At 52.9% G+C, this 11,851-nt stretch overlaps 1 protein-coding gene across 5 annotated transcripts in view; it reads right to left on the bottom strand.

Moving 5' to 3' along the window:
- The window catches only part of KIF21B (kinesin family member 21B), a 91,784-nt gene extending 80,187 nt beyond the window's left edge, over nucleotides 1-11,597 (bottom strand). For all 5 annotated transcript variants that reach the window (XR_012635991.1, XR_012635990.1, XR_012635989.1 and 2 more), the window contains exon 1: nucleotides 11,477-11,597. Coding sequence is in view for 2 of the 5 variants with exons in the window: in XM_074936253.1 (XP_074792354.1) it covers nucleotides 11,477-11,517 (41 nt within the window). In the remaining 3 variants the exon portion in view is untranslated. The remainder of the gene's footprint in view (nucleotides 1-11,476) is intronic.
- Nucleotides 11,598-11,851: the final 254 nt, after the last annotated feature.

Consider the following 11,851-nt stretch of genomic DNA (forward strand, 5'->3'; position numbering starts at 1 on the left):
TACATATTTTTCACACACACACACACACACACACACACACACACCCACCCCCCACATGGAACTCACTGCCACAAGATTTCTCTGAGTCCCAAAGCTTAGTGGGATTCACAATAGTCAGGCATTCCTACAGATGGCGAGACCCACCAGCGTTCTAGTGACAATTAAAGAGGCGGCAGATGTTGCCCCATGTCATGGCCCAGGGGCCAGCTAGGGGCTTCGGGATGCTCCCCAACCGGAGGATTTGCAACATGGGCAGCCTGCCTGCAGGTTTCAGCTGTCACCTGTGGCCACTTCAGAGCTGCCCTCCATGGTCACGAGGGCCTCCCACCATGATCATCTTCCTGGGCTTCCGTCAGTACCCGCACTGCACTCCCACCGCCCTCCCCAGATACAGGCTCAGAGCAGGCGCTTTCCGTTGGTAACGCACCAGGGCCGGCTCTGAAACAGGGATCCCGGCCTGCCGCCCCTTGGCCAGGGTTACGAGAATTGGCCCAGAAAGAGGCTTTGCCCACACATGTCAGTGCTAGGATCCTCCAAGGGCTATCACCCACTCAGGAGCCAGTTTCCACCACTGCTCCCAGTTTAAAAATCCTGGGATCATCACTGGTGTCCATGTTCATACTGGTCTGGTATCTTTGTTTAAAAAAATTATTATTCATTCAGCTGTTTCAATCTTTTTTTCTTATAACAAACCAAACAAATTCTAGATGCCAACATCTACAATGAGTACAAAGACCAAGATCCTGGCCTGGCATCTCCCACACAATCCCAAGTCATCTTCCCTGCCCTGGGGGCACCCGGCGGCAGGGTCCTTCTAACACAGCAGTTGGCCAATTCTCGTTCCACCACCTACACCAGAATTGGCAGTAAGTGGAGCTGGAACTGGATTCAACTCCGCCCCTGCTGCCTTGAAAAGCCAAGAACCTCTTTGGTTTGCCAGCCAGCCTCCTAGGAGATCTCAGACAGCACAGATAGCCAAGCCCAGGGCCTAATTCTGCCCCCCCCCTCCAGCCCCCACACACAAACACACCCAGCCGATCTCTGCTGGTAATGTAAGCACCACCTGTTTGACAGCAGAGATGCCAATGCCCCATCCTGGGCAGGCCTGGCAGTGCGTCTGCTCCCTTCCCCCAGCAACTCTGCTCCAAGGGGACATATGTTCTCAGTACAGCCCTGGCTCTTGCTCAGCATCACCCAGGGCCAGCAGGAGGGGCTGCAATCAGCATGCACTCTGTTGAGGGAAAAGGCCCAGGTAGGGATCATCGAATTGTGGAGGTAAACGTGTGGTTACACAGGTGGTGTCGGAGAGAGGGCTTTGGATTCTTCGACCAAGGGATGTTGTTCCAGGAAGGAGGATTGCTAGGAAGAGATGGGATCCACCTAACGAAGAGAGGGAAGAGCATCTTTGGAAGCGGGCTTGCTAACCTAGTGAGGAGGGCTTTAAACTAGGTTCGCTGGAGGATGGAGACTGAAGCCCTGAGGTAAGTGGGGAAGTGGGATACCGGGAAGAGGGTGCAACAGGGGAGGCCTCCTGATTCATTCATACTGAGAAAGCAGGGCAATCGGCTAGTTATCTTAGGTGCCTGTACACGAACACAAGAAGCCAGGGAAAGAAGCAGGAAGCATTGGAAGTCCTGGCATAGTCAAGGAACCATGAAGTGATTGGAACAACAGAGACTTGGTGGGGTAACTCAGATGACTGGAGCATTCTCATGGATGGGTGTCAACTGTTCAGGAAGGACAGGCGGGGGAGAGAAGGTGGGGGAGTTGCACTGTATGTAAGGGAGAGTAGGATTGCTCAGAGCTCCAGTAAGAAACTGGAGAAAAGCCTGTTGAGAGTCTTTGGGTTAAATTTAGAGGCAAGAGCAACAAGGGTGATATCGTGGTGGGCGTCTGCTATAGACCACCAGACCAGGGGGATGAGGTAGACGAGGCTTTCTTTGGATAACTAACAGAAGTTTCCAGAGCACAGTCCCTGGTTCTCATGGGGGACTTCAATCACCCTGACATCTGCTGGGAGAGCAATACAACAGTGCACTGACAATCCAGGAAGTTTTTGGAGAGAGTTGGGGACAACTTCCTGGTGCAAGTGCTGGAAGAACCAGCTAGAGGCCGTAGTCCTCTTGACCTGCTGCTCACAAACAGGGAAGAATTGGTAGGGGAAGTAGAAGTGGGTGGCAACCTGGGCAGCAGTGACCATGAGATGGTCGAGTTCAGGACCCTGACAAAAGGCAGAAAGGAGAGCAGCAGGAAACGGACCCTGGACTTCAGAAAAGCAGACTTTGACTCCCTCAGGGAACTGATGGGCAGGATCTCCTGGGAAAATAACATGAGGGGCAAAGGAGTCCAGGAGAGCTGGCTGTATTTAAAAGAAGCCTTATTGAGGGCGCAGGAACAAACCATCTCGACATGCAGAAAGAATAGCAAATATAGCAGGCGACCAGCTTGGCTTAACAGAGAAATCTTTGGTGAACTTAAACACAAAAAGGAAACTTACAAGAAGTAGAAGCTTGGACAGATGACTAGGGAGGACTATAAAAATATTCTTGAGCATGGAGGGGTGTAATCAGGAAGGCCAAAGCACAGCTGGAGTTGCAGCTAGCAAGGGATGTGAAGGGTAACAAGAAGGGTTTCTACAGGTATGTTAGCAACAAGAAGGTGGTCAGGGAAAGGGTAGGCCCCTTACTGAATGGGGGAGGCAACCTAGTGACAGAGGATGTGGAAAAAGCTGAAGTACTCAATGCTTTTTTTGCCTCAGTCTTCACAGACAAGGTCAGCTCCCAGACTGCTGCACTGGGCAGCACAGCATGGGGAGGAGGTGACCAGCCCTCTGTGGAGAAAGAAGTGGTTCGGGACTATTTAGAAAGGCTGGACATGCACAAGTCCATGGGTCCAGATCTAATGCATCTGAGGGTGTTGGGGGAGTTGGCTGATGTGATTGCAGAGCAACTGGCCATTATCTCTGAAACTCGTGGCAATCGGGAGGTCCTGGACGATTGGAAAAGGGCAAATATAGTGCCCATCTTTAAAAAAGGGAAGAAGGAGAACTACAGATCAGTCAGCCTCACCTCAGTCCCTGGAAAAATCATGGAGCAAGTCCTCAAGGAATCCATTTTGAAGCACTTGGAGGAGAGGAAGGTGATCAGGAACAGTGAACATGGATTCACCAAGGGCAAGTCAAAGCCTGACCAACCTGATTGCCTTCTATGAGGAGATAACTGGCTCTGTGGATATGGGAAAAGCAGTGGATGCAATATACCTTGACTTTAGCAAAGCTTTTGATACAGTCTCCCACAGTATTCTTTCCAGCAAGTTAAAAAAGTGTGGATTGGATGAATGGACTATAAGGTGAATAGAAAGCTGGCTAGATCGTCGGACTTAACGGGTAGTGAACAATGGCTCCATGTCTAGTTGGCAGCTGGTATCAAGTGGAGTGCCCCAACGGTCAGTCCTGGGGCTGGTTTTGTTCAATATCTTCATTAATGATCTGGAGGATGGTGTGGGTTGCACCCTCAGCAAGTTCGCAGATGACACTAAGCTGGGAGGAGAGGTAGATACACGGGAGGGTAGGGATAGGATACAGAGTGACCTAGACAAATTGGAGGATTGGGCCAAAAGAAATCTGATGAGGTTCAACAAAGTGCAGAGTCCTGCACTTAGGACGGAAGAATCCCATGCACCGCTACAGACTAGAGACCGACTGGCTAAGTGGCAGTTCTGCAGAAAAGGACCTAGGGGTTACAGTGGATGAGAAGCTGGATATGAGTCAACAGTGTGCCCTTGTTGCCAAGAAGGCTAACCGCATATTGGGCTGCATTAGTAGGAGCATTGCCAGCAGATTGAGGGAAGTGACTATTCCCTTCTATTCAGCACTGGTGAGGTCACATCTGGAGTATTGCGTCCAGTTTTCAGCCCCCCACTACAGAAGGGATGTGGACAAATTGGAGAGAGCCCAGCGGAGGACAACAAAAACGATCAGGGGGCTGGGGCACATGACTTATGAGGAGAGGCTGAAGGAACTGGGATTGTTTAGTCTGCAGAAGAGAAGAATGAGGGGGGATTTGATAGCTGCTTTCAGCTACCTGAAAGGGGGTTCCAAAGAGGATGAATCTAGACTGTTCTCAGTGGTGGCAGATGACAGAACAAGGAGCCATGGTCTCAAGTTGGAGTGCGGGAGGTCTAGGTTGGATATTAAAAAACACTGTTTCACTAGGAGCGTGGTGAAGCACTGGAATGGGTTAGCTACGGAGGTGGTGGAATCTCCTTCCTTAGAGGTTTTTAAGGTCAGGCTTGACAAAGCCCTGACTGGGATGATTTAGTTGGGGTCGGTCCTGCTTTGAGCAGGGGGTTGGACTAAATGACCTCCTGAGGTCTCTTCTAATCCTAATCTTCTATGATTCTATGCACCCCCACAAGACCCAAGCTGTTCCCTCTGGCTACACAGGTCTCTCCACCCCACTTGCAAAGCTAGTGCCAAATTCGAACCAGAGCCAGCCCCCATGGCTGGAGGGGGTGTGCACCCTCCCCACTTGACAGGGCAGAGGGGAGCAGCCCCAGCAGCTTTGGGGATAACAGGCGCTCGGCCTGGCCACAAGCGAATCAGCAGCCTGGTTAGGGGAAGGCTGCGTGTTTCAGCAGTGTGTTTAGAAGAGAGCCTGAGGTCTGGAGGTTGCAGGGTTTAAATAAACTTGAAATCTGACTCGACTTCCTTCCCCAATTTCACAAGCTCCATTTCCTGGCCCTTCTCAGGCATGCTCAGCTGCTGCAGGAAACGTGGGCTAGGGACTTTGAGGGTAGTTTTGTATTTTTTTTTTATATTTGAAAAGTTCTTTGAAACCCAGCACAGACGCTTTTGTGAAGAACTCCCCCAACCCCTATCCCAAAGCAGCTCTAGGAGGGCCCAGTCCCATCCCCCCAGCCTCCCCAACCCTCCAATCAAACCCTGGGCACACAAAGAAACAACAGCGCTCAGTGGGCTCCATCACACCGGCCCCCAAGTGGATCTGCTTCCTGGACCCGGGAGCATCCTCTATTGACACAAACAAGCCTGGAGGGCCAGCCTGGCCATGGGAGAGGGAGCCAGGGTCTGCTCCCATGAGCCCAGTGGGGCCTGGAGTCTGTCCACCATCAGCCGCATCGCCAGCCCTGTTCTGACAACATCAGAACCAGCTGAAGTTCGGACCCGTGGCGGAGTCTGTGAAGCCGGCAGTTGGGATGGGGCGAATGGGAGGCTAAATTAAGAAAGTCTTCTGGAATTGAGAACAGGAAATGCAGAGCGCTCGCTGTCTAGTTACATGCAAAGACACTTAACTTGTGACGGCCACAGCCTGGAGGTCACCTATGAGAAGGAAAAACAACAAGGGGCATGTCCTCTTCCCCCATCTTCAGTAAAGAAAGACTACTAGATTTTTTAAACTTTAGGACTATCAGAAATAAAGTCTTCAGCCCTGTCTATGATTAGCGTTGCACTGTTTAACTAACAGTGCAATTTTAAACTAGTTCAGTTAAACCAGTGTAAACGCAGGATGAACAATCCATTTAGTTCCAGCACAGTTTAATCTCCATTTTTCTTAACTCATTTCCCCATCAATCCAAACAAGACTGAAAGCAAATTAAGAGCATCCACACAGGGATTTGCACCAGTTTAACAAAAGCTGTTTTGAAACTGACTAAACAAGAGCAGTTTATATTTAAACAAGGCCTTACCTTTCCTCTTTCTGCCAGAGGTCTCCCTGGAGGACCAGAGAACTGGAGTGGAAGCTTTCACTGCCCTTAATTGAAAGGGCAAACATGTTACATATTGAACAAAGAGCTTTTCTCCCATTTGATTGTCAGGTGTTTGAGTTGAAGTGGTGTTAAAGACAAGAAGTTCCAAACAGTCTAATTTTGGTGTAAATCCACAGATGCAATTTTGCTGGTGCAGCTTACCCTGGTTTGAAAACCTGGTGTAAACAGTATATTAGGATTTTGGTCTGGCACATGTACATCCGTGGCTAAAAATCCAGTGTAAGGTTTTTATTTAGACCTTGCTATTCTCTTGCCAGTGTTATGTTTCATGGCCCACACACAGAGGAGTCAGATCAAAACAGATGCACTTGCCAGAAGGTTGCAATGTAACTATTCCTTAGAATCCAGAACCCAAACACACAGAGAGAGAGAGAGAAAAAACAGGCTGCTCCCTAAACTAGAGAGGCACAATTCACCCCACCTTACTCTAAGCATCTGCTGATTTCTGCTGGGCCCAGATTGCACATTTCCCTCCAGAGCCACCTAGTCTGCAGGCCGGATCAAAAACAAAACAAACCAAAAAACGCACCCTTGAAATTTAAAGTGACAGCCTACAATTTTAACAGCATTTTCAGTACACCATAATCAGTTGCTCAGTTTGAAGTTCTATGGGACTTGTGATGTCATAAACCTAGTCGTTCTGCAGCCATACACAGAGTCATCCAGGGAAGAGAGACAGCCTCACTCTCGGCAGTAAAAGAAGTAGGAAAACAGTCAAGAAAACAAAAATAGCATTTTCTAGGCTTTCCTCCTACTGCACATCATTAGATGGACCAAAAAAGGGGCCTAAACCCCATGGGTTGCTTGCCCTTCTGCCCTCAAGTTTCCAGGACAGGCCTGGCTCCATCTCTGTAGCAGAGCAGCCGGCAGTCCAGCCCTTGGGCAGTGTAAACGGAAAGGGGTTTGTTTGTTTTTTTGCTTGCGTTATCATGTGAGAAGATTAAAAAGGCATCTGGATAAGCAGCAAGCTGGGGAGCCAACAGGGCCAGCTCAGCCACATGAGCAGAAGCTGGCCACATCACTGCCTGTCATAGGTAGGTAATAAAAGCACACTCCAGCACACCTTGCTGGCAGGTCTGTGCCTTGAACCAGCAGCCATTCAAGGAAGAGCCACTGTCTTCGCTGATTTTGCTTTGATGTGTAAAGTGCATCTATTTAACAGACTCGCCTCTCTCCCTGTTGCTTTTGCAGGCTCGGCTCTTTGATCCAGGAGCAGGTATTTGGTATTGTGTTGGGGTTTTTTTGAAGGGTTTTATGGCATTTCTGCAGATAGCGCTGGGATTCCCCTCCTCAATGCATTGAAAACTCAATTCCACAGGTCTCGACTTTCCAAGCAGGTGCTGGAGGAGGTTCTGTGCTGTCCCATCCAGGCATTGCACAGCCTGACAGATCCTCCCTACAGGGCCAGTCTGCAAAGTCCCTTCCTCCCCTCAGGGAACCCTTGCTCCAGCACGGACTCTCACAACGAACTGCTCACCAGGGGCATAAGGGGTTAATAGCCTGGTCCTAACTAGAACCATGGGCTCCTTCTCCCTTGGTGCTGCAGCTCCCACCCCCAAGTGACAGGCACACTCAGGCAGCTCCTGGGAGCAGCGTTCTTGGGAGGCCACCATGAGGAGGGACATATAAGCACCTCCATAGCAGTGTGGCCCCAGGATCCTCGGGAACTGGCGGGGCACGCAGCACAGCAGAAGCCAGGGGTACCCCAAAGATCCCTGTGAATTCTGGGTCAGGGTGGATCCATGGAACGAGGTGCTGGGTCTGAGCGCTCAACTGCAAGTCCTGAAGGTCATGGGTTCAAGTCTCGCTCAATCTCACCCTGAAAGGCCACCTCCAGTTCACCCGGCTGCATACCGGGTACCTGATCCATTGGGTCAGGGCAGCCAAAGGCAGTTGGACGGGATGCTGGCCACATGGGTCTCCTGCCATAGCTATGAAACTGACCTGCCTCGATCGCACCAGTCCGATGAGCCATTGGCTGGGCAAATTTTGACATTGTGCATCTAAGGGGGAGGGTAAAACCTCTGGCCATCGCCTCACCTTCCTTCCCATGCCAAAGGTGGCTTTTCAAACCCCTCTGCGTCTATGCCTTCCATGGAGCCAGAACCTCCCAGATCGGGTCACGCTGCAGAGCTGCGACTCCCCACTTCTGCGTACGCAGGCACCTGGTCACGCACAGAGGGGTGCGCACACCCCAGGCGTGCCAGAGTCCAGCTGCTCCTGCTGGCTGGTCAAGGGCGGTTTAGTATCATTCCAAAGGCGGCGATCCCACAGTCTGATTGAAAATGGGGATAAAGCTCTCGACCCCCCAGGGCAGAGTCATTCGTGTCTGTCTGGGTCTTAGCAGATAACGCGCTACAGATTTCCAAGTGCCCAGCACGCTCGGGCCTGGGTTTGCAGGGGAGTTGGACAGGCAACCCCCTCCCCCTTCCAACACACTGGAAGTCCTAGCGCTGTATCGGAATCAGCCAAAAAGTGCGAGGACCTTCCACGGCCCGGGCTGGTGTTTGGGACCCTTTCTGTACTGTTCCAGCCCAGTGCTGCAATCCTGCCTTGCTGTCCCATTGGCCACCACTGGCCTCATTATTACCGTTTATTTCTAAACCACCTCCTTTGTCCTGCCAATTCACCTTCAGCTTCCAATGCATGCACCCCGTTCGCCCCCCCCCCCGCCCCAAACCAGCTTTCATTGGCCAGATCAGCTGCAAATAGCCTCGCCCCGAACCAATATCTGGAGCCAGGAGAGGCTCTAAACACAATGGAGCACAGGGCAGATTGGGTAAGGATCAGCCTGAGAACCCACAGAGCGCACATGCTCCCACATACACACCCTTCCCTCTGCTGGTCTCATCCTCCACCATCCTAGCTAAGCCACAGCCAAACACCAACGTCACTGACACTCTCCAGAATGCACAATTCGGAGACTGATACCCTCTCTCCCTCCCCCAGCCCTTCTGCTCACCCTTGGGCCACCGAGGGGTTTCAAAAGCTGCTCGCCAGCAATGCACCACGTGAGCCTGAGAACCCCTCTAGTAGACACAGGCTAATGGGGATTAGCTGGGAGCAAGGCACTGCCGATTATAAAGGCCCACAATAGTCCTTCGCCAGGACTACAGCCATCCTTTCACCTCAGAAAGGGGGAGCGCCCAGCAGCCCAGACTGGGGGCTTTTGTTAGAGGATCTGTCCTGAAAGAAATGCAAGATGAATGACGGGTGGGTCTCCAACCAGTGGGAAACCTCTGTGCTCGGGCACACACACAGTGTTGGGGGCACCAGTGCAAACCCCCATGGGAGACAATTTAAACCCGTGCAACACAGTAACAGTGCAGGTTACCTGAGCTAATATCCCGGAGCAGACAAGGTCTCCAAGCAGTACCCCGCTCCTCCCCCTGACGTCAGGGGCTTGGCTGCTCCACTTAAGGGGTTCTTAGTGAGTCAGTGCAGACTCCATTGACTTCACTCCAGATTTACACCAGCTCAAGCCAAATCAGAATCTGGGCCACCAGGGCCATCCTCTCCTGAGCCGGGGGTGCGGGGGGAAGGACAAGTTGCCTCCCGGGTAAAGACATAGGAGATCTGAGTGAGCTGGGGTGCAGGGCAGTTCCCATTGATGGCCATTTCTCAGACACACACAGGCCTGCTTCAAATGCTGCATTTAAAATAGTCTCTTGCATCATCAGTCACTAGCCGCCAGCCGCCTCCCAGAGGGGTCTGCAGCACTCCCCACGGGCACAGATCCCACCGCTCACCCCCATCACAGAAGACAATGGAAAACAAGAGAGGTTTCCACTATAACCAAGGCAGGGACAAGGATTTGGAGAGACTATTGGGCCCTGTCTACACAGCCTGGCCCAATCAGATTCAAAACCGATTCAGCTGGACCATATTTCAGAGAATTTCCATGGAGACCAACTCCCCAGAAACACCAGGTTTAAACAACAGGGCCTCTAATCCTGCCTCCGTTAGACCCCCCAAGACCCTCGGTGCTTTTAGTGCAAGCACTGTGGCTTTAAGAGGGCCCAGGCCAGGGTCACTTGAACTGGGTGATCCAGCAGACAGGCTCCCAGGTTTGGTGACCACTCAACACGGGGCAGACGGTCACCTCTCTGCAGATGGAGCCGAAGGGGAAGCGCTGCCCAGGGCCAGAAGTCAGAGCCCGTCCTCCACGCTGGGACAGTGGCTCAGTGTGCAACGGACTTGCTTACCTCCCCTCCCACCTGCCCCAGCGCCGGTCTCCCCATGGAGCATCAGGGCCGGTGTGCTCGCCACACGGTAGCTCAATCAGGTGCGCTTATGCAGCAGGGTCTCCCCTCCCTCACCCCACCGCTCCTTTCTTGGCAACGAGCCGCAACGAAAATGACAGTCGGCTCCAGGATCCTAGTGGCTGCACTCAGAATACACCCAGCCCTGCGGCTTCAACAAAGACCCCCCGAATCTGACAAGGGCTCTGCAATCCTCCTTGAGACCCAGTGCCGATACCTTACTAGAAATCTTGCCACAGTTTCTCCCCTAACGCCCCGTGCACCCTACCACCACCTAGAGCCACCCAGCACAGCTCACAATAGTCCCATTAACAGCAAACAGATTAGATGCCATTTACAAATCCCTTATTAAAAAAAATGCAAATGCAAAATCTTTCCCCTATTGTTCCCAGGCCAGGAGGAAGCACAAAGGATGCTGAGATGAGGCAGTGTCTCCGACCTTCCCACTGAAGCAGGAGACTCACACCTTCGGGGAGAATAAAGGGACTGCTGCAGCCACATTTGTCACCGATTGCATTTAAAACACACACAAAATGGCCATGAAACAAGCACATTTGATGAGGAAAGCTGCAAAGCGGAAACCCGCAAGGGAGAACGGAGGTAAAGCAGCATTGACGTTCAACAATGACATTTGGGATGTTCTCCCCCACGCCTGGAAGGCCACTCAGACCAAGGGGAGAGGAGAGTCCTGGATACAACAGATTAATACCAAATTACAACAGAAAGGAGCAGCTCTTGCCAAACCAAACCAAACCCCCCAAACTGTCAGGCCTGGAAACGGATTTTTGGTGGCTGGAGATAAAGGGGGGTCATCCAGGCCTCAGGGACACAGACAGCTCTTTCATTGTACAACCCGGGGCTTTGTTGGGCTACAAAAATATAACGAGAATAAATCGAGCGCACGCCAGTCGGGGAGGAAACCCAGCAAACTGCTAGGCTAGTGTGCGAAATACAGGATTTCCTCACTGGTTATCTTTCAGAGCGGTCAGCGCCGGCCGGATTCAGAGAGAGAGGCAGAGAGCAGCCCAGTGTTCTCTCAGAAGACAGAACAATATTGATCTGTGCATCAGAAACACACATCCTAGACAACACACACACACACAACCCCCTAGGCAAAAACCAGAACAACATCCAGCTGCGGAGGCGCACAGCCCCCATCCTGATGTGTGCCTATCCAGGCTCCAGATAAAGCTCACACAACCCACCCCCCCTGCAAGACACGCAACCCACCAGTACTGATCTGCACACCCAGCCCCATGCAGCCCCCCCCCCCGAATTTTGCACCTCTGTTTAACCCCATGAACCCCCAGCAGCAGGAGGAAGGGGACGAGCCGCAGAAGGGGCTGGACCAACGCACGGTACCTTTGTCTGCCCCCAAAGCCCATCACCCCATTTCCCGGCGCCAGCCCCTCACCGCGGCCGCTTACCTCACCGCCACCTGGACGCAGCAGTCGCCGGGGGTCGCCATGCCCGCGGCCTCTCGCCACCCCGGCCGCGGCGTGTCTTGCGCGGGGGGGGGCTACAGCTCATGGGAGGCGAGGCGGGGCCGGGGGTCCCGGGGCCGGAGCCGGAGCCGCCCCGGTTCAGCTGGGGACGGAGGCAGCCAGGGGCGGGGGCGGCGGCGGCAGGGGGCGCGGGCATGCCGGGCGCGGGGCTGAGCGGGGCGCTGCTCCATCCGCCCCCCGCGGAGCGATGCGGAGCCGGGGCCGCGCAAGCTCCGCCGTGAAACTGACAAGGCTGAAGCGGAGCCGGGCGCCCGAGCCAGCCCCGCGGCGGAGCGTGGGGCCGGGCCAATCCGGGCC

Source organism: Natator depressus, chromosome 21 (genome assembly GCF_965152275.1).
Source record: "Natator depressus isolate rNatDep1 chromosome 21, rNatDep2.hap1, whole genome shotgun sequence".
NCBI lineage: Eukaryota > Metazoa > Chordata > Testudines > Cheloniidae > Natator > Natator depressus.